The sequence below is a fragment of the Culex pipiens genome, chromosome 2 (assembly GCF_016801865.2).
Source record: "Culex pipiens pallens isolate TS chromosome 2, TS_CPP_V2, whole genome shotgun sequence".
NCBI lineage: Eukaryota > Metazoa > Arthropoda > Insecta > Diptera > Culicidae > Culex > Culex pipiens.
Window position 1 is genome coordinate 14,561,121 of NC_068938.1, and position 20,596 is coordinate 14,581,716.

At 47.2% G+C, this 20,596-nt stretch overlaps 1 protein-coding gene across 1 annotated transcript; it reads left to right on the plus strand.

The window, feature by feature from the left end:
* Nucleotides 1-1,731: 1,731 nt before the first annotated feature.
* On the plus strand, nt 1,732-20,026 carry LOC120413887 (transcriptional regulator ATRX-like). Its single transcript, XM_039574860.2, has 9 exons — nt 1,732-2,291; nt 10,250-14,784; nt 14,843-15,018; nt 15,082-15,162; nt 15,274-15,396; nt 15,454-18,704; nt 18,761-19,064; nt 19,138-19,231; nt 19,298-20,026. Coding segments are annotated over exons 1-9 (8,598 nt in total). The 5' UTR covers nt 1,732-2,289; the 3' UTR covers nt 19,330-20,026.
* Nucleotides 20,027-20,596: the final 570 nt, after the last annotated feature.

Sequence of the window (20,596 nt, forward strand, 5' to 3'; positions counted from 1 at the left end):
ATCAATCAATCGCAGCTGAATTACCAATGCCAAATGTTGGTTATAAAACTAAAACATGAATTGTTGATTTGTATGAAACCAAAAAAGGTCGAAATTTCGCTATTTCTCACTCCGTTGCAAGGTCACGGAGTAATCGATGTGGCAAATGCACGGCAAATGACTTTTAATTAGTTTTCCATATTAAATTTTTAATCCGAATCTGTAATCATATTTAACGGTTTGGATACAGGTTTGGAAAATTTCAGTTCAAATCCGGTAAATTTTTAAACTGATGACGACGGTTTTGAATGAATAGAGTTATCTAAGCCCGCTCTCACGCACACTTGCACGCCATTTGTTTTGCTGGCCGGTACAAAATTTAACCTCAATATTTTTCGTGTACGTACACGCAATACAAGCGCACGTAGATAACTCTATGAGTGTACCGTACGCACATCATAAATACTGTTTCGGGGTAATTTGCTAATTTGTTAACTTGTGCCTTTTTATGGAAATTACTTTTAAAACGTGTTTTTTTCCGAATTTAACATTATAATAAATTGTTATTATATATATTGAGTTGGAATCGACGAATTCTGAGAAGCTGGAGTAAAAATCGCTAAATTATCTGCAATTGGAGCCATAGTAGGCTTACTTTTTGTCAATTTTGTATGGACGCTGTTGTTGGAGTCAGAGTAGGTTTCTAAGTCGGATCTTTTTGGAGTGCTGGAGTCGTAAATCTCCAGAAGCGGGAGTTGTAGTCGGATTCGCTTCAAAACTATGTAGCTTTGCAATGATTTCTTGTTGTTCGAAATACGTATATTCGGAGCGAGTGTTTGGAAAAAAAATGTAGACAAACTATTATCTTTTACAGTTTTATTGGTTGGAATCCTAAATTTCCTTGAAATATGTTCATTCTTGTGTTGCAACTTCTCCAGCTTCCGCAACGGAACATGCTCGGAACGTGATTCAACTCTTTCAGCGGAACGTTGCCTCGTTCGGAGGGCGAAGCTCTGTGCAAGGGAGTTCTTGTCACATTCTCCTGCTCTTCAACGTTGCCCCGGCCGATGGAAGCAACACTGAACAGGGACATTCTTGACCCGGCCCGTTCGCTGTTTGTCACATTCTCCAGCTTCCGCAGCGGCAACATGCCCAGAACGTGCTCCAACTCCTCCTGCGAAACCATTCCTTGTCCAATGGACGCAGCACTGCACAGGCCCGTTCGCTTCTAGGAACATTCTCCAGCTCCCGCATTAGAGATCTGTCGCGTCCAGCAGGTTTTTTTGCTGCAAACCAGCGCTACAAAGATTTATTTTCAATGTACTCATAATATACTCAACAATCAACCAAAAGAACATACCTGCTAGTAGAAGACTTGCCATCCGCGTAGCCGACATAACCCGCTGCTGCGGTCGCAATCACCGGCAGTATCTTGTGATTCTGCGAAGTTTCCACATAAATACAACGCATTTTACATTTAGCAGCAGCAACTAAAACTCTTATTTCTTTTGAATCAAGAAAAAAATCGTGTTTACACTTCGCAATGTTTATAAACAAACGCCGCCATATTGCCAATGTTGTTCGGTAGCTTTTTTCAGGCCATCGCCGGGGCCCTGTCGATTACCCATCGAATGCCTAACTTGAGTTTTACCCAAAACGAAAAGAAGCCAAATGTTGTTACGTTCATTTCAACGTGTGCTCATCTCCTAAAAACATCGCAATGTCACACGCAAACTGTCACCCTGCAGCCAGATCAAAGAACGAGGAAAAGACACGCAAGAAGAAGCCAAGTGTCCGCTTGCACAAAAAGCCCGAGCTCGCAGAAGCAAAAGTTCTCCATCTTAAGTTTTGTGGTGGTGTCTCCGCGCAAAGAAAAGAAACCGAGTTTTCTCCGGCGTTGGATTGTCCCCCGTCTGGACCACACTTCCGGCGGACGTTAATCGGTGTTGCGTCGATAACGAAACGAAGTCGCGCGCGGTCGGGATCGTATTCCGGGAACCTGTGCCACTTCTAAGGGGCGCCAATTTTTCACCCTTCCGCGCGTGTGTGTGTGTTTGTGTGTGTGCGTGTGCAGTAGAACCATCCTTTTAGTAGTTGAGGCCGTCCCCCCGCGCCGATTGACCCGGCCAGAAGAAGGTGGAGCTGTTGGAGTTGGACGAGGTGTTCCGTGTGTTCCGGCGTAGTGACGGAATAGGAGCAGCGCGGGTTGCTGCGATTTGTGTTGCCGAACTAAGGGCTGCCCCACGGCGCGGCGCAGCCTACTGAGAGCCTAGCGGATCCAAGGAAAACGGTTCTGGATGTCGAATCAAAATGTAAGGAAGATTGATTAGTGTGGCCGGGGCTGCTGTCCTCACTGGGACAAACAAATTGCGTTCAAGTGTATCGATTTTTCCCCCGATTTTGCTTAGGTTGAAGACCAGCAAACAAGAATTCCCGGGCAAGTGTTTGTGTTAGAAGCGGAAAAGTAAACAACGAAATGCCAAAAAGGAAAAGGTCCGGAATATCCGGGAGGGAAGATTCCTCCAACAATTCCCTACCCATAAAATCGCAGAGAAAACAGCTCAGTAATGCTTTTTGTACCATTTTTACGACCACAACGACGTTCGTGCACAAAAAGACCATCCAAAAGCATAAAATGCTACACCTCCAACCATTCCCTGCCTCGCGGATGTGCTGGGCTGGGCAGAGTTGTCTCCTCCTTCATGCACGCACACCTGACCCCCGCGCGACTGGGGCCTGGAACCCCAACTTGGACAGCAACGCGCATATTCTTTTTAGCTTTGGCGGTTGTTTTTGTTTTGCTTTTCCTCCCGTGTGTATGATGTTGTGTTTTTTGCTTGCTTGTCTTTTCTTTTGCTGCTTCTCTTTGCCCTGTTTGAGCTGCTGCTGCTGCTGCTACACACTGTTCATCTCCTTCGCCACCAAGAGTGGAGTTTGGGAGTATGAGAAGATATCGCGGCGGTGAATCGGCCCCGCGCGAAAATCGCGCTTTCTTCGTGCTAGCAGCAGCAGCGACAGGAAGCAAGAGACAAGAGTTTTGCCAAGTTGCGAATGCAAGAGAAGCGTTTTTACCTTGCAGACAGCGAGCATCCTCTTGGTTTAATGCTTTTATTTCCATTCTTTTATTGAGAGGAACATTGATTTGAAGTAAGCTGGGATAGGCAAACGTGTAGATGCTTTTACTCAGTTGCATAATTTTTATGTGTTGTGGTTGTGATGATAATCAATTATATGTACTATCAGGAAAAAGCGAAAACTAAACAAGAATGCATAAAAAAAAAACAGGAGAATTAAAGATTTTAGTTAACCTGCAAAAGAGCAATTCTCCCAACAATGAGCAAATTTATTGGAAATTTCGTTATTATTTTTTTTGATTTAGATGAAATTAAATGTTGGCAGCTATCCTTAAAAAGTTATAGGTACTGCTTACACACTCTAAAATTTACCCATTTTTTATTCAAATTTTCACAAGCGCAAAACATTTTTTTTTAATTATTATTTTGGAGATGACAGAATTCAGTAACAACATTTCAAAAGGGCGAAACCTACGATCCAGCCGTTTCGGGAAAATCAACATTCAAAATTTTGCAATTTCGATCAATTCCTATTTCCACAAAAAAAGCATGAAAACCATCAATTTTGTCAAAACTTAATAGAAAATAGCAATAATTTCATCATAGAGAGCAATTTGAAATTAATTAAGGTGTTTTTGCTTTTAAAAATTGAGAAAAAGAAATTACGCCTTTTTGAAGAGCGTGCCTACATTTTCGCTCCACCGTATTCGCCACCCACTCAACCAAAACAACGGTTTAGCCCGTCAGGTTACGCCACAAAGCAGAAGTAAACAACAGATTCGCCCTTTTGTTTTTTGTTCATTTTTCGGGTTTTTAAAGAAAAAAGTGGTGAAACAACTATTTTATCATTGTGAAACGTTACAGTCAGTGATAATACAGTGATATTTGCAACCTCAGTGATAAAAAATTGGTCTAGAAAGCCTTCATAAGGAGTCCGATTCAGGCCACTTCTCGTTGAGCCAGGATACACCGTAAGTAGCAAGTTGGTTTGACGATGTGGTCTATATTGAAGTGACGTTCCTTGGGGTGTCCCCGCCGGAAGTGGGAGACATGGCACCTGACGACTAGGCCACCCCGCGACACCATCCTGCCTTCTTAATCTTTGCATAGCTTCAATGGTTACGGAGGCGATGATTTTGTACGGCATTCCTCCTAAACCTCCCTACACTAACTTTTTGTCTTGCAACTGCTCGACCCAGAATCCCCGGATGTTCCAAGAACCGGTAATTTATGGACCTTCATATCTAAATTGTGAAACCAGACCAGATCCGATACTACAATAATTCTGTAATTTCGGAATACATTCGTCCGGCTTCAGCTGAAGATTCATGCTGTCCCATGTTGCATGTTCGAGTGTAGACCTACGGAAAACCTTGCCGCGAGGAGAGGTGAGTGAGAAGTACACGAACCACCTACGACATAATTCCTCGGGCGGCCCAGGTCAACTCGAAGTTACCCCAGGCACCCCCAGTGCAGGACACATTGGGGGTAGAAAGTGGATAGAATTTTCAGTGAATACAATAGTTATGACAATATAGGTTCATATAATCCTTATTTCTTGATCTTACCTTTTGACACTATCAAACCTAGCAATATTACTATTGCATCTTACCATACCCTTTTGGTAGTGTCAACTTCAAACCTTCATCCATTGTACAATTAACGCAGAATTTCCACTATATCCTTCATGCGGAATCGTCGTCTACTTTCTTCGCCTTATTATCACTTAACCACGACGCGATATTGTTCTCACATTTTTTGAGCTTCTACGACCGATTGTTATTCACGCACTTATAAAAATACTTGTTCTGTTTCGCGGCTTTGTGAAAAATACACGTGTGTTGGCTGATACAATGACTTTTTCGGTCATCGTATGCTCGCAAGGTACATGAAAGAGAAAAAGAGAGAAAAAATGGGATAAGTACAATGTAAAATAAAATCGAACATTGAATAACAGACTAACACAGAAAGAAAGAATAAAGAAACCTTCAGAACTACCAACTTGTAACGAGAAGCTTACTAGAAAACAACTGAAGTTGTGAAATATGGGACAAGACAAACAAACTTGAATAGCTAACATATATAATAAAACAGTTTGAACGTACCTTTAATCATATTAACAGTTATGCCCAAATTTCTTACCAAATTATTTTCAGCAGTTACATTTCTACAATAATGTATTGCGATTCCAAGTTAGAATAATTGAGTAGTTAAAGTTTATGGGTTAAGAGACAAGTTATAGCAATAGCAAAATAAATAGATGTATAGATTTTACTAAATTTTATCTTAAAAGAAAAGGAAAAATCTAGCTTGTTTTTGAAAATAGCCAATGCACCAAGAGCAAACATACAGCATGTCACGTTCACACCATATGGAGTAAATGTGATAAACTATATGTCCACATTCGGGGCACCACCTTTTTCAGAATATAGGAAATGATAGAAGGAAGACCCCATTCTGTATGGTGGAAGATTTCTGCAACACCTTGGACTCGGACCAGACATTTTGTCTGAAATAAGAGAGAAAGACAAATATTAAAATTGTGGTATTATCACTAAATCCTATCATCCTTTCACCCCCCAAGACATGGTCTATCCTTCGTGCCTTCGTGTCTTGGGTGATGGCAAATTCTACCTTCTTCAATGATCTTCGGACCACCTCCAACTAGAATTCACAACAGGACCTCCCTCGACTCCAGTTTACAAAATGACAGCGACGAGAACACAGCCGAATGGGAGTTGACAGTATCAAATGCATGCTATACCCTTTGCTTTGCTGGATACTTACTAATAGCAAAGGGCGAGAGTCCTGCGACTCTCAGCAATCATGAATACTGCCCATTTGCCACCAGATCCGATACTACAATAATTGAAATTAAAAAGTTATGTATTTAGGATCATAGAAATCTGTGTTTGTTGTGGAATTGTGTTCTGAGACATCAGAAACATACATTTTGATCCATTTTGAGGATTGTCAGGTTAAAATTTACTATATTATAACGAAAATTTAGTGATTCTAAATATACGTTGGAACTTGCAGAAAACACTACATTCGCCCCTCGTGATTGGGTGAAAACACAAGGGCGGAAACTCAATTTGGTTTGTTTTGATTGATGTTGTTGATTAGCCCTTTTGTTTTTTGCTTGTAAAACTACGTATTTTCGGAATTTTGAGATGTTGGAGGGTGTTTTAGAATCAGTTTTGTTCGCTTTACATGATTCTGACGAAAACTCAGTTTGTTTACATCTGAGGGTTTCGCCCTTTTGAAAAGTTGTTACTGAATTAGTCAAAATGTATGGAGAGAAGCACATGTTTAAGGTTTTAACCAGTGGAGCGCCATAATTAACCAAATCTTACCAATTCTCGGAACTAAGATCTTCAATAAATTTGAAAAAAAACGAATATACCTTATTTTTAGATTTTTTGGTAAAAATTTATTAGCTTCCGAAAATGATCATTTCTGAGCGGACGGCTCAAAGGGCCTGTAACAGTTGCTTTTCTCCATACATTTTGACATTTTTTTTCCATACAAATTTCAAGCGATTAGAGGGAGGCCCTGGGCCTTGTAAAGTCAAGGGGCATGATTTGATCCTAGTGCATTAGTTAAAATTTGGGTATGCATTTTGATTCTTTTTTATAAGCACTATGGACACCACTTCATGCTACGAGAATTCGCTTTGTCGCAGCCCCAGGGCTTAAACGTTGACCGATAAGCTGTCTTCGTGAACTAGGTAGTTCTCCGATAGTGAAAATATCACAATTGCACAAGACACCGCTGCTTCTGTGACTTTTTCACTATCACAATGTGGGATTTAGGTGGTACTTTAGGATAGTACAATTGATTTGTTGCTTAGCATTAGCATTTAAAATAAATCTGTATGCTTTCCAAATCTGTTTGATGATAAATTTAGTTGCAATTGTTAAGTTAGAGTAATGCTGTCAATAAACTTTGATTGTTCGGGCCACAGACTGGCCCCACGAAATGCGGCGGATTTGTTTGCCGAAGGCGAAAGGTGGACTCTGGACTGGCCGTGGGCGTCGGAAAGAAGCACTCAATAGTTTCTCACTAAATACTAGTTTATTAAATTATAGCTAAAACTAGAGAGCGAAGTTGTTCTTCCTGCTGGTGGCGCGATACTGACGTGGAGAAAACTGCTTCTTCTAGGTCGACTCCTTTCACGCGCCTTTTCCTTCTCCCTTTTCTGTCGTCGATCGCAGCAACGGCTGCCGTTGCGCGTTGAACACAGGGTTGCATCGATCGCAGCAAACATTGCGACGATGACAAGTGTTGCCATTTTTCCTCGATAGGTTGGGGCTCCAACATTGATTGATGTAGAATACTAGGCATTCTTTTATGTCAAATTGTCCATAGAGTCTCGATCAATCAATAATGTAATGATATCGGACAAAATTCGTTGATCTGTTGAACTAACGGTTTTCGGATTATGGTTGTAATGACCATTGTTGCGAATCGAGGAACTACGTAACTTTTGACGTAAATGGTCATTTATTTTCAAATCGCGATTTCTATCCTATTTGTATATCAGTTCACAAAATTTTTATTGTTTTTTGATAGAAGTAGTACTACAACAGTTAAAGGAACGTTTAGTTTTGAACATTAAGTTTAGAGGTTTTTTTTTTCCCTGGGCTTTGTCATAATGAGTGTCATAGGTTTGATGCTTGTTTGGCAAAGAGTATGATTTGATTCGATGTGGAATTAAAATCGAAGTGTTCAGTATATTGCTGAAGCTTCCATTTTTACACATGGACACCACTTCATGCTGCGAGAACCCACTTTGGCGTAGTCTCAGGGCTTAATCGATGGCCGGTAAGCTGTCATCGAGACAAGGAGGTTCTCTGATAGTGGAAATATCACATTTGTACAATGAACCGCTACATATGTGATTTTTCCCTATCTTAATGTGGGTGTCAGGTTAGGATGCGGGTTTTTAAAAATTTAGTTTTTGTAGAATTTAGGATTTTAACTATAAATATCAACTTTTAATACTTTGCCTTTAGTTATTTAGGGACAAAATTAGTAACAGTGAATTTAGTAATTCTATCAGAATCGGTGATTTTCATTCAAGTAGCATAAAAACCATTATGATTTGTCAAAATTTCCGTAGAGTCTCGATCAATCAATAGTGAAATGATATCGGACTAAGTTCGTTGATCTGTTGAACTAACGGTTGTCGGATTATGATTGTATCGACCATTGTTGCGAATCGAGGATCTACTGGAATTCTGACGATCAAATGGTCGTCTCTATTTCAATTCACGACTTGTAAAATATGAACTGTTATTCATTTTTTTTTGTTTTTTTTGTTTTTTTTTTTTTTTTTTTTTTTAAATAAGCCAGACAGGTTTTAAAAGAAACGTTCTAGATTTTTTTGGCTATTAATTAAAATGTCGGGGATTTGAGATAAGAGTAGCTTTCGGATAGGTTACTTTAAATCTTGTATTCAATTCAAGCTAGGTAGTTATCCGCAAATGAATATTTGGACTTATATGAATAATTGAACATTTTGGACTTATGAATAACATACAACTATGTATGTATGTATGATCCCCATACCCGCAGGCAACTTGGTCCTGGAACACATGTGAGCGCTAGGTGAACAATTCGATCATCTTTTACTCCGTAATCTGTACACCCACGTGCATAAGTTTTTTTGCACGAATTTTAGTGCTACAAATACCGGCGCATATATCAAAATGGTTTCCCTCTTCCCTCCCCAAGCGCCAGAAATTTGTAGCGGGTGTAGGGACACTTCGCATAGACGCCCTTGCTCCCATCACGTCACTGAGGGTATGGAGCGACGAGAAATTAATAAGCATGCCCCCCTAGTCGAACCTTCATTAGAGAAGCAGGCAATCCACAACTCACAGCGAACGACCAAGGGAACACCCTACCGCGTATATAATATGGTTGGCGTAGTTGTCTTCAGTGAAATGTTGAATGTTAGAATGGATGTATGGGTTATTTGAAATTTAAAAATGGAAAGCTCTCACCAAAAACACGAATCCTTCTAAAACGGCTCAATCCTAATCGTCTCGTTATGTTCCACTCGAATCTTCGTTTTTCTTGAATTCTTGTTTTGAATCTGTTTGATCAGCAGAACTCCCGGCAGTGGACATGGTATCCCACGATATACGGCAAGCGTCACATGACTCTGAAGTGGCCAGACGATGAACATCACCCACACCTACTTCAGTCATTCTTGATTGACGCTGTTGTCGGCAAGGCCATCCAAAACACCCCCAACGCCGTCCTGGATCTTATGTGGCAGGAACTGGAACTGGACACACAGGAACTCTTCGTTAAAGGTCACTTTTCGAATGTTGTTCCTGCCTTTTTTGCTTCCGTAGTCGTGGAAGTCGAATTTCCAATGTTCCTCGATAATAACTTCCGACGCACTTCCACCAGTTCCGCTGTTAGTGTTTGGCACCCGAGTAACAAAGTCTTCTTATTTTAACTAATTTTGCACATTTTAAAGAAAATTTCAAAGATAAACGGGAGGTCAAAAATGACAGCCGACTTATGAATAACATACAACTGTGCATTTATTCTAGAGTCAGATCCATACAGCGTCAGTGTTTATTTGGTCGAAGTGTACTAATTCATTGGCAGATCTGATTCTAGTTGTAATGTACGACAAGACTACTGACGGACGTGACAAGACGAGGGCCCAGTTTAGAGGTTTCGACATCAACGATGTGCGGCTAGATCACCCTCAAAAAACAGATACAGATTATTGAAAATTTATCTCGCTATTTTTTTATGAACAGCTTCCAAAATTATATGGAAACTGGTATGGACAGGCGTGCTGCTATTTTGTTAGATTCTCTCCTCTCTGAGCAGTTTCGTTTGTGACTCGGGTCGACGGACGGAGTAGGCAAAAACAATTACGAAGTATGTGTTGTGTATTACGTTGTGGAGCGATTGACCAAGCCGCTGGCACCTACCGAGTCGTGTTCGCTCGCGAATGATTGCGCGCTCCAGTCGACAAAGATTCATTCGGCGATGAGTGAGAGTGTTTTCTGATGTTTGAACCAGGATTCTGAACTGAAATCTTCAAAATATTTTCTTCAAATTTCTGATCAGATAAAAAAATACGGGATAATTTAGAATAATTCCGGTTCCAAATTGTTTTAAGCTAAAACATCCTCTCTTTATCTCTTCTCCCCCATTTCCAGGGCCACCGCCGCCGCCGAGGAGCCTGACCTGTTCAACGGGCTAGAGATCACGGACATGCAGGAAATCAACATGGACAACGGCGACGAGTACGTGCTGATCCCGTCGGACAACGAGAACGACGACGACGCAGTTGTCACGGAGAGTGGTGCTGGTGTCACGGTAGTGTCGTCCAAGGAGCACATGTCCGGCGGGGAAGCTATGGACCTGCTCGCCGGGGTCGATTTGGACACGTTGCTGGACAAGGCCGTCAGCGAAAAGACCGAGCTGCGGATCGTCAAGAGTATTAACCTGGCACCGGTGCAGCAGGGTTGTGGAGGTGGTGCTGGTGGAAACGGGGGAGACATTGACGGTGGTTCGAGTCGTGACCATGGGATGTTTACGATGAGTTACCACTTTAACCTGGACACGCAGGAGCTGTTCAATGTGGGTTCGGATGAGCCGCAGCATCGGCAGGAAGTGGAGCAGGAAGAGGAAGAGGAGGAGGAGGAGATGGGTTGTGGCATTACGATCAAGGAAGAGATCGACATTGAGGAAACTGTGGTGAACTTTCCGGACGATGAGGACGACCTGGGTGCGGAGATGGAACTGTCGGATGTAGGTCACGTGAGCGAGGAGATTGCCATTTCGGAGAGTGAAGACGAAGAGGATTGTGTGCTGTTGTCGCTGATTGAGCACCAGCAGCACGTTCCGATCAAGGAGGAACGGCCGGAAGAGGACAAGAGTCCAGTTGAGAATGATCACGCTTATACGTCGCAGTCGCTGGATGAACCTGCGGCGGTGCAGAGCTGCGTTACCGTGGAGAGTATTGTTGAACTATCGCAGCGATTGCTGGAGCAAGCTGGTGAAGATAGGGAGAAACGATTGGCCAGTATAGCAAGTATTGAGGAGCAGGTTAAGCTGTTGAAGGAGAAGGCCCTCTCGGAAGAAGTTGATGCGCCGAAGAGTCTTGAACCCGAACCAGAACCTGCAATTGAATCCGCTGAAATCAACGAAGCGGACAATCTCTCAGTGATCCTGTCGGAGAACTGTTCCGAACCGTTTGAGGGTCGCTCGATGACGGATCTGCTGGCGACCGCGAGTGAAGAAAGTGTCGCTGGTCGCCTCGATACCGTTCTGGAGGAGCAAGAGGAACAGCAGGAAATGGAGATCGAAACCAATCTGTCCAAGGTAATGTCCCCGAACCGGTCGGAACCGCTCGAGCATGAAGGGGACGGCGTCGCCGATCCGCCGCCGATGGAGTGTGACGTTGCTGAAGATCCACCTCCTCCGACACCGGTTCCGGAAGATGCTGAGAAGGATCAGGAAGAAGTTGCTCCGATGGAAACAGAGGAAGGTGATCAGGTAGAAGCAGTTCAAGAAGAAACTCCGAAGGAGTCCGAAACTGAAGTTCAACCAGAAGAACCTGCTATTCCGGAGAAGGAAGAACCGACCAAAAAGAGTCTCGAAATTGCCAGCGTTGACGATCTGATCGAGCACGGCGAGTTGTTCTTCCAACAGTGCGAACTCATGGTAGACAAAGCTGATGAGGACGACAGCTGCGACAAGTTGAAACAGTTCCTTGCGAAACTAACCCTCAACGTGCGAAGGTTGACGGAGAAGCTCGCTCCAACGGCGACGGCCGACGCGTCGGTTCAAACCGAAAAGGTCAAGCTGACCCGGGAGAAGGCCATTTCCCTGAACGAAAAGTACAAGCGACGGATGCTCAGCTCGCTGGGAGATGTAGAGGCGGTGTACAGCGATGCAACGGCCAGTAGCGATGAGGGCGGTGGTGGTGGTGGAGCAGGTTCCGAAGGTGCGGCATCCAGCGCGGGTGAAGAAGAGGACGACGATGAAGCGTTCGCGCGACGCCAAGATCGGAGAAAGTCGAGGCGGATGGAGCGAAAGTTGGCGCAGGGTGGTGAAGAGGGTGAGGAGGAGGATGAGCAGGACATTACGATGCCCGGTAAGAAGCGAAACGCTCGAAGGTTGGACAGCACCGATTCCGCAAAGAACGACGAAGAAGAGGACGCTTCGGAGCCGGATTTGTCGCAGTTTTTGGTGCCGAAATCGCCAACGATTGCGTCGTCGTCGGAACCTGCCCCCGGAAGCGACGACATTCCGGTCAAGAATGAACCGTACTCCGAGGAGAACAGCTCGGATACGCCGGTGGCGCAGAAGCGAATCATTCGGACGAGTAGCGTGGAATATTCTGCGACCATCCGGGAAGGCGAGGCGTCCTCGCCATCGGACGGGCAACGGATGGACGTGGACGGGGAGGATTCAACGTCGAAAAGTACGGCGCCGAAGCAGGAAGAAGACTCCAAAGACGACGAGCAGTCCGACAGCGAGCTGCTGGACGACGTTCTGCCCCAAGTCGACGACATTCTGCTCGACGTGGACGACATCTTGCCGGCGGCGGAAGGCGTCGTACAGGACTACCTTGTTGAGGAAGAGGTGCGGACGGAGGAGCGTAAAACGGAAGCTCCAAGCAAGACCGCTGAGAACAAACCAAAGAAGAGCACCGGCAAGAAGATCGACAGCGAAGAGGAAGCCGAAGAAGAGTCGGAAGATGACGCGCCCAAGGGTAAGGCCCTCGAGGACATGACCGAGTCCGAGCTGGAAGAGTACTACGACAACCTGCGGGAGAAAGAAATCGACAAGTTGTGCAACTTGACCAACCTGGAGGTTTCGAGGAACGCAAACCCGCAAAAGCCTCAGGATGCCGCAGTCAAGAAGAAGCTCCCGCCGCCGGTGGTCAACAAAAAGAAGGACCGCGACGATCTGTACGACATTCTGAAGGACAACGCGGAACTGCACGGCAGCGGCGACGACAGCGACAGTGCTTCAGAAGTGGTTGAAACGGAGGAGCTGTACCTGCAGCAGTGCAATCAGAACATGAAGAACCAGCTGTTGAACCAGCTGAGCAGCAGCGACACCGAGCTGGATTCGGGTGGGAGTGACGAGGACGGGGTGGTGGAGGCGTTGCGACGAGGCGGTGATGATTCCGACGATTCGGCGGGGTCGATTCTGATGGAGAAGTTTTTGAAGAGTCTGAACAAGGAGCACGGCGAAGGGGAGGATGAGGAGGAGGGCAGTGGGAACGAGGGTGAGAAGCAGGAGGTCGAGGAGGGAAGCAAGCCTTCTGTGGTGGAGGAGGACGCGGACAAGACGAAGGAGAGCGAGGTTGAAGAAGATGGTGGCGCGATGGAAAAGGACAATGAGGACGCGATTGAGCGGATGAAGAACTCGCTGAAAAAGTCGGAACAGAAGACGACGTCTGGAGAGACGAAGGGTAGTCCTAAGAAGGACGGTGGTTCGGCGAGTAAAACGACAGCCGTTGATCCGCTGGACAAGCAGCTGTTTAGCAAGAAGATGTTCCGGGATGTGGATGAGACGCTGCGACGTGATCGGGACCGGGAGGCGTTTGGACGGGAGAATGGTTCGGCGACGAGCCGGTCCGAACGGGTAGTCAGCGAAGACTCGGACGTGGAACTGCTGGACGTGTCGATGTTCCAGCCGAAGCGAAAGCTCAAGGAGAAGACGCTGGAGGACTTTGACTTTAGTGCCACGACGAAGCGGGCGACTCCGCAGTTGAAGCGCAAGGACACTAAGGAGGACGACTGCATAAGCTTGAGTTCGGAGAGCGAAGCGGAGGTAGAGGAGACCAACGAGGCGGATGAGAAGGAGAACAAAAAGGGTCGGATACGGACGATGCTGACGCAGGACCAGCTTGCGGACGAGACCAAGACCGCGCAGAAGGACGAAGTGGTTCGGGTGGCCCAGCTCAAGAAGAAGAATGAACAGTTGACCAAGTTTATGGAAACGTTCAAGCCCGGCCCGGACGAGAGTAAGATGGTGCTGGATTACGACGCCAAGCGGAAGCAGGCCATCTGCGTTCATCCGCACATCGAGAAGCTGCTCAAGCCTCACCAGCGAGAAGGTGTCCGATTCATGTACGACAACAGCTACGGCAGCGTGAACTACATCAACAAACACCCCGGTTCCGGGTGCATCCTAGCTCACTGCATGGGCCTCGGCAAAACGCTCCAACTGATCACGCTACTCCACACGGTCATGCGATTCCCGCAGCTCAAGACCCGTCGCGTACTCGTAATCTGCCCCAAGAGCACGGTCATGAACTGGTCCGACGAGATCCAGCACTGGCTGGGTTCGCTCAAGAGCGGTCCCCGACTGAAGGTGTTCTACTTCCCGGACAACGCCGACGTCAACGACAAGCTCAAAGTCCTCGGTGATTGGTACGCCTCGAACGAGAACCGCTGCGGCTGCATGCTCATCGGGTACGAAGCGTTCCGCGTGCTGGTCAACTACGAGAAGCGCAAGCGGACGCCCTCGAACTTCCTAGCGGCGAAGGCCGCCTTCGTGAAGAAGCGCGTCGACGAGTACTTGCTGGATCCGGGCGCCGACCTGGTCATCTGCGACGAGGGCCATCAGATCAAGAACAAAAAGTCCGCCATCAGTGGGGCCGTGTCGCAGATCAAAACCAAGCGACGGATCGTCCTGACCGGGACGCCCATCCAGAACAACCTGAAGGAATGTGAGTTGAACGGTTTTGGAATCATCATTATCAAACTCTAAAACTATCCTCTTTTCAGACTATTGCATGGTGAACTTCATCAAGCCGTCCTTCCTCGGCAGCGACCGGGAGTTTAACAACCTGTACGCGAACCCCATCAAGAATGGCCAGCACAAGGACTCGGACAGCCGGGCGATCAAGATCATGAAGCAGCGCTCGTTTGTGCTGCACAACAAGCTGTCCAAGTTTGTTCAGGTAACTCAGTTGCGTTCAGCGAAGTTAAGAAGGTGTTTGTTAACGTTTGACGTCCACTTTCAGAGGCGAGAGGCCGGCGTCCTGAAGGAGTTCCTGCCGGAAAAGTTTGAGTATGTGTTGTTCGTTCCTTTAACGCCCGTCCAAGTAAGTCCCGTGCGCAACGAAACGCACGAAAAATAAATTTCCTTTTTTTTTTAGTTTTCAACATCAACTCAACTCAAGAACTTGTCTAACGATGTTATTCTTTGTTTGTAGGAAAAAATGTACGAGGTGTTTCTGCAGATGAACGAGTACACGACGGCGACCGGTGAAGCGGTCAGCGAAGGCGCTCGGGGGAAAAAGTTTAAACTGCTGGCGGATTACACGTCGCTGCGAAAGGTATGACTCCGTCAAGCATAACTACCTCCTCGTTGTTGTAACACCCCTTTCTTGTAGATCTGGACCCATCCGAAGGTGCTGGAAAAGGCGTGGGAGACGGCCGTCCAGGAGAAGAACAAACGGGACGCCCGCTTCCGGCTAACCGCTTCGCCCGACTCGGACGACGATCGGCCCGACGACTACAACGACATCTCGTCGGGTGCACTCTCCGTGACGAACGATTGGTGGCGCAAGCATCTGGGCGTCAACGACCTGGAGTCGCTCTACCCGAGCAACAAGCTGCGGATCATGTTCGAGATTCTGAAGCAGTGCCACGAGCGCGGGGAAAAGTGTCTCATCTTTTCCGCGTTTGTGGCCGTGCTGAACGTGGTGGAGCACTTTATGGCCAAGATTCACAACCAGCAGAACGATCCGGCGGCGGACGTGTACGGGTACGGGAGCTTTCGGGGGCCGTGGGAACCGGGCAAGGATTACTACCGGTTGGACGGGAAGACGCAGAAGAACATTCGCCACAAGATGATTACGTCGTTCAACGATCCGTCCAACAAGCGGACGAAATGCTTTTTGATTTCGGCCAAGGCCGGTGGACAGGGTATTAACTTGATCGGAGCGAATCGGGTGATTATTTTGGACACGTCGTGGAATCCGTCGAACGATCAGCAAAACATCTTCCGGATATTCCGGCTTGGGCAGAAGCGCAAGTGTTACGTGTATCGACTGTTGGCGATGGGCACGATGGAGGAGAAGGTGTACTCGCGGTCCGTTACGAAACAGGCGATGAGTTTCCGGGTGGTGGACGAGCAGCAGATCGATCGGCACTACAGCTTCTCGGAGTTGGCCGAGTTGTACAATCTGTCGAAGGTTGAGGACCAGGTGCGCGAAACGCCGATTCTTCCGGCGGATGATGTGTTGGCGTACCTGCTGAGAAATCTGCCCAAGAGTGCGTTCAAGTACCACGTGCACGATTCGTTGTTGGAGAACAAACCGGAGCAGGATTTGAGCGAAGAGGAGAAGAACGAGGCGTGGGCGGCGTACGAACGGGAAATTCAGAACAATGAAAAACCTTCGTATTTGGGCAACTTGGGCATGATGCAGAACTTTATGGGTGCGGCGGGAGCGTTTCCGGGTGCTTCCGGATCGGGGTTGGGACCCTACTCGGCGATTAATTATCCTGGATTGCCGGGAGCGTTGGCAGACATGTACCGGAACGACTTTAGGTACAGTTCCAGCATGAACCAGTTGATGTATCCGTACGCGAATGCGTCGTTCCCTTCGTTGATGAGCGATCCTAGCTATTCGTCAATCATGGGAAAGCAACCGGCGTATGGGAATTTTAACCTGCCGGGGGCGTCACCTTCCGCAAGTGGCATACCGGACTTTGCCCTGTCGGCAGCGTTGAACGGTCAGAGCTCCAGCGGGGGTGGTCCAGGAACGAGCAGCTACAACACCAACGTAGCGCTGCAGAGTCTACTGGAACTGTACAGCAAGTCCCTCTCGTCGAGCATGAACAACAGTACGACGGTCACGACGGCAACGGCCACTTCGGTGTCACCGAGCACGACGACTTCCCCGTACAGTGCACTGAGTGCGTTGAAGCAGTTCAACGGGTTCGGTCCACCACCGATGCACCATCCCGGATCTCCAGCACCGCAATCACATTCCTCCCCTGCACCACCACCGGCCTCCAGCTCTCAATCCCCAAGTAGTTCCGGTAATGCCGCCCTCATCAACATGCTCAACGAACAACCCATGCCCATGTCATCGGCCGCATCATCCGGACCATTCTCCCACCTCAGCTCTCCGCTGCCAGCGCCGACAATCACTCCGTTACCTTCGCGCAGCACTCCGTCGGCGGCCACAACCGTCACCACGATGGCCACTTCCACGCCAGTATTAAGCTCCGCCTCCCCTTCGACCGTGTCCAAGAGTGTCATCGCTACGGCACCACCTCCCCCAGCGCAACTTCCACTACCACCGCTCAACATACCAAAGCCAACGCTTTCGTCGTCTTCGTCCGTGGCGAAGAACAACGATCCAAAGCCGGTTCCACTCACGACCACGATCGTGGCCAGCGACGATGACGACGTGGACGACGATGGCATCCCGAGGCCGCACATAATCGTACGCGACCCATCGTCGATCAACGCGACCTCGGCGAAACCCGGCGCCCAGGACAAGGAAAAGGTTGTGAAGAAGAACCTCAACATGGGCATCGTCTACCCGGCGGAGAAGAAGAAAGACAACACCAAGGACATCATGCTCAGTGCGAAGAGTATTACGACGTTGACGAAGCCGACGATCGCCGTGAAGAACGTAGACAGCATGAAATCTTCCAAGGGTAGCGCAAACTCCCCGGTACACATTGCGCCGAGGCCATCGCCAAAGCAAGCCCGCCCGCCGCCATACAGCTTACCGAGGGCGTCCCCAAGCAACAGTCGACCACAACACCCTCCACTAATCCGTACTCCACTCACGATCGGCGGCTCGTCATCCATCATAGCTAAACCTCAACCCGCCACCGCCAACAACTCCACAACCCCCCGCCAGCAGCAGGTCCCAGTCATTACGAACGCAAAATCCCTCCAACTGCAAAACTCCCCCTCCTCGTCGCCATTCAGCCTGCAGCAGAAAATCTCAAACCCGTCGCCGACTGCTTCGTCTTCCAACGCTGCTGCCTCTCCGACACTTCCCCGCGGTTCCATCGCGGCCCAGCAACTGCGCGAACTTCAACAACGAATGAACAGCGCCGGCACCAGCAGCAACCTTATCGCTAGTAACACCAACTCGCACCTGGCGATGGCCAAGGCGAAGAAGCAACTGCAGCAGGCGCAACGACAACAACAGCATCAACAATCACCGAGCAGACCCGTTCCGGTGGGACTCTTCCCCTCGCAGGCGACAACTTCGACGACGACGTCCATTGTCAACCAGCAGCTTCCAAAGGGTTTGGCAAGTACAAGTCCTGGAGCGGCACGGCTGACGATGACCGGTAACAAACCTGCCAGCCAAACGAACATGTCCCCCCTGTCGGATAGCGTGAGCATAACGAAGATCACCAGCACCGGTCAGCGGATAGCGATCAGCAATCCGCCGTCCAGTACGGTGGCGGCCGCCTCGGGCGCCGGAACCAACAACGCTGCGGCCATGTCGTTCCTCAGTGGGAATCTTGGCCGCAAGCAGGACCTCGTCATAACGAAAACCATTGGCGGCGGTGCAGGCACTGCCGTGCGGAAGGTCCTTCCCGGGCCAAACATGGTGGTCAAGACGTCGCAGGACATGACCGTGGCGCCGAGCTTGAAGCGACCCTTGTGAGTTAACTCGTTTTTTTACACGTTCACACAATTCTAACCGTTCTCACCAACAGCTCCACCCTGACTCCGACGGCCATGAAGTCCACCCTTGGGCAGTCGCCGCTCTCATCGGCAGCAGCACCACCTCCATCGCTATCGATGGCCACCGTCAGTGCGGCGGCAGGTGGTGGGATGCGCGCAGGACCCGTTACGCCAAACAGCATAACGGTGCGGAAGCGCAAGGCACCGGTTCCGGGTTCCGGCGCGGACCAGCCCTCGCCCACCCTCATAGACAGCTTAAAGGCGAAAAACAATTCGATTACCATCTCTGAAGTAAGGTCGATTTACTCGCCACCGGCGGCCAAGAAGCCCACTCCGGTGAGTCACTCGAAACTTGGGGGGGTTTGTTCCGTATCCTGGCAAGGTCATCCTCTAAATGTCCTTTTTTCAGAGTATTCCGATTCAACCGCAGAAGCGATTGGGCAGCGGGATCACCATTACGCCTCGGAAGCCGACGGCCGCAACCCAGCAGCAGCAGCAGCCACGTAAGATTCTGATCAACTTTTCAACGGGGTCAATTTGATCAAAATTCCTCTTATTTCATTTCGCAGAAAACGTCCTCGAGGTGGTCGAAATTGAATGAGGCAAATGCGGGCAGCACTGAACACACATCCGACAACGATTTCAGCAACAGTCAGTCAATAGGGAAAAGTTTAGCAACTAACTAATTATTTGCAGGAAGAATTCTGTGGTTGTTTGTTTGTGTTGGTTTGCAAACCAACAGATTAGCGCTTATTTAATATTATTTGAAAAAAATGTACATTATGTGAGCTCCATTATTTACACCAAAAAATGCAACGCAAATCGAAAACATGATGTGTTAGGTTAGTAATTTGGCCATTTTATTTAAAGCTGTAAAGGGAAAAAGTCTCCTCGCTGTAAGATATCAAGAGTTTTTTTTTCAACGCGACTGGATCGAACTTGTAAATACTGTTCAACTAAATAGATTTTTACTATTTATTCGTACTGGTCAAGGCTAATTTATAAAAGTATAGGAAAATAATGTTTTACGCAAAATTAAAACAAGTAAGCTGAAGCGTCGTTTCCCGCCGCAATTTGAAAGGATTGCGTGGCACCGTGAATGGCGCGAGGCAGTCTCACCTAATCATAATTTACCTATGATAATAATGATGTGCGTCGGAAAATGGAATCCTTTCTAAATGGCAATACAATACAAAAAAAAATCAGAAACCATTGTGTACATTTGTTAATAGCATTATTTGTGATCCCCAACACAAATTATCTGATAATAAAAGTATAATTTATCTTGTGATACGTAATCGAGCGAATTTTTGATTTATTGAGAAAATTACTGTCCCATTCGTTTTCCAGAACACTACCAGGACTAATAATTGGTAAGATAAGAAACCATTCACAAACCACGGAAATTAAAAACTCCACGTTGTTTTTAAATAACCCCTTTTGAACTAGCATTCGACGACGACGACGGTGCTGAAGTAATACGGTTTTAAATTGAGTTTCAAAAACGCGGATTTTTACAGCTTTCCATTTGGCAGACCGGTGCTGAAAAAATCCCAATTTTGCAACTCGTTGCATACGTGGTGCACTCGATCGTAATTTCTCGACTCACGATCTAGATTACTCAAAAGTCGGATTTCGATCTACCATTAACGAATCTCTATTTACCATCGACAAATTACGACTTACAAACCTTCAAAAAAACACGCACTTTTTCGTGTTTTTTCTAGTATTTCGACCGTTTTTATTTTTTGTATTTTTTGATTTGGCTCAAACTTTGTGGGGGCCTTCCCTATGACCAAAGAAGCTATTTTGTGTCATTGGTTCACCCATACAAGTCTCCATACAATTTTGGTAGCTGTCCATACAAA

Excerpts from the sequence above, each read along its gene's own strand:
- LOC120413887 (XM_039574860.2), top strand. Across the intron at positions 15,397-15,453 it reads ATTACACGTCGCTGCGAAAG|ATCTGGACCCATCCGAAGGT; the intron begins GTATGACTCCGT and ends CCTTTCTTGTAG. Across the intron at positions 19,065-19,137 it reads CGGCCAAGAAGCCCACTCCG|AGTATTCCGATTCAACCGCA; the intron begins GTGAGTCACTCG and ends TCCTTTTTTCAG.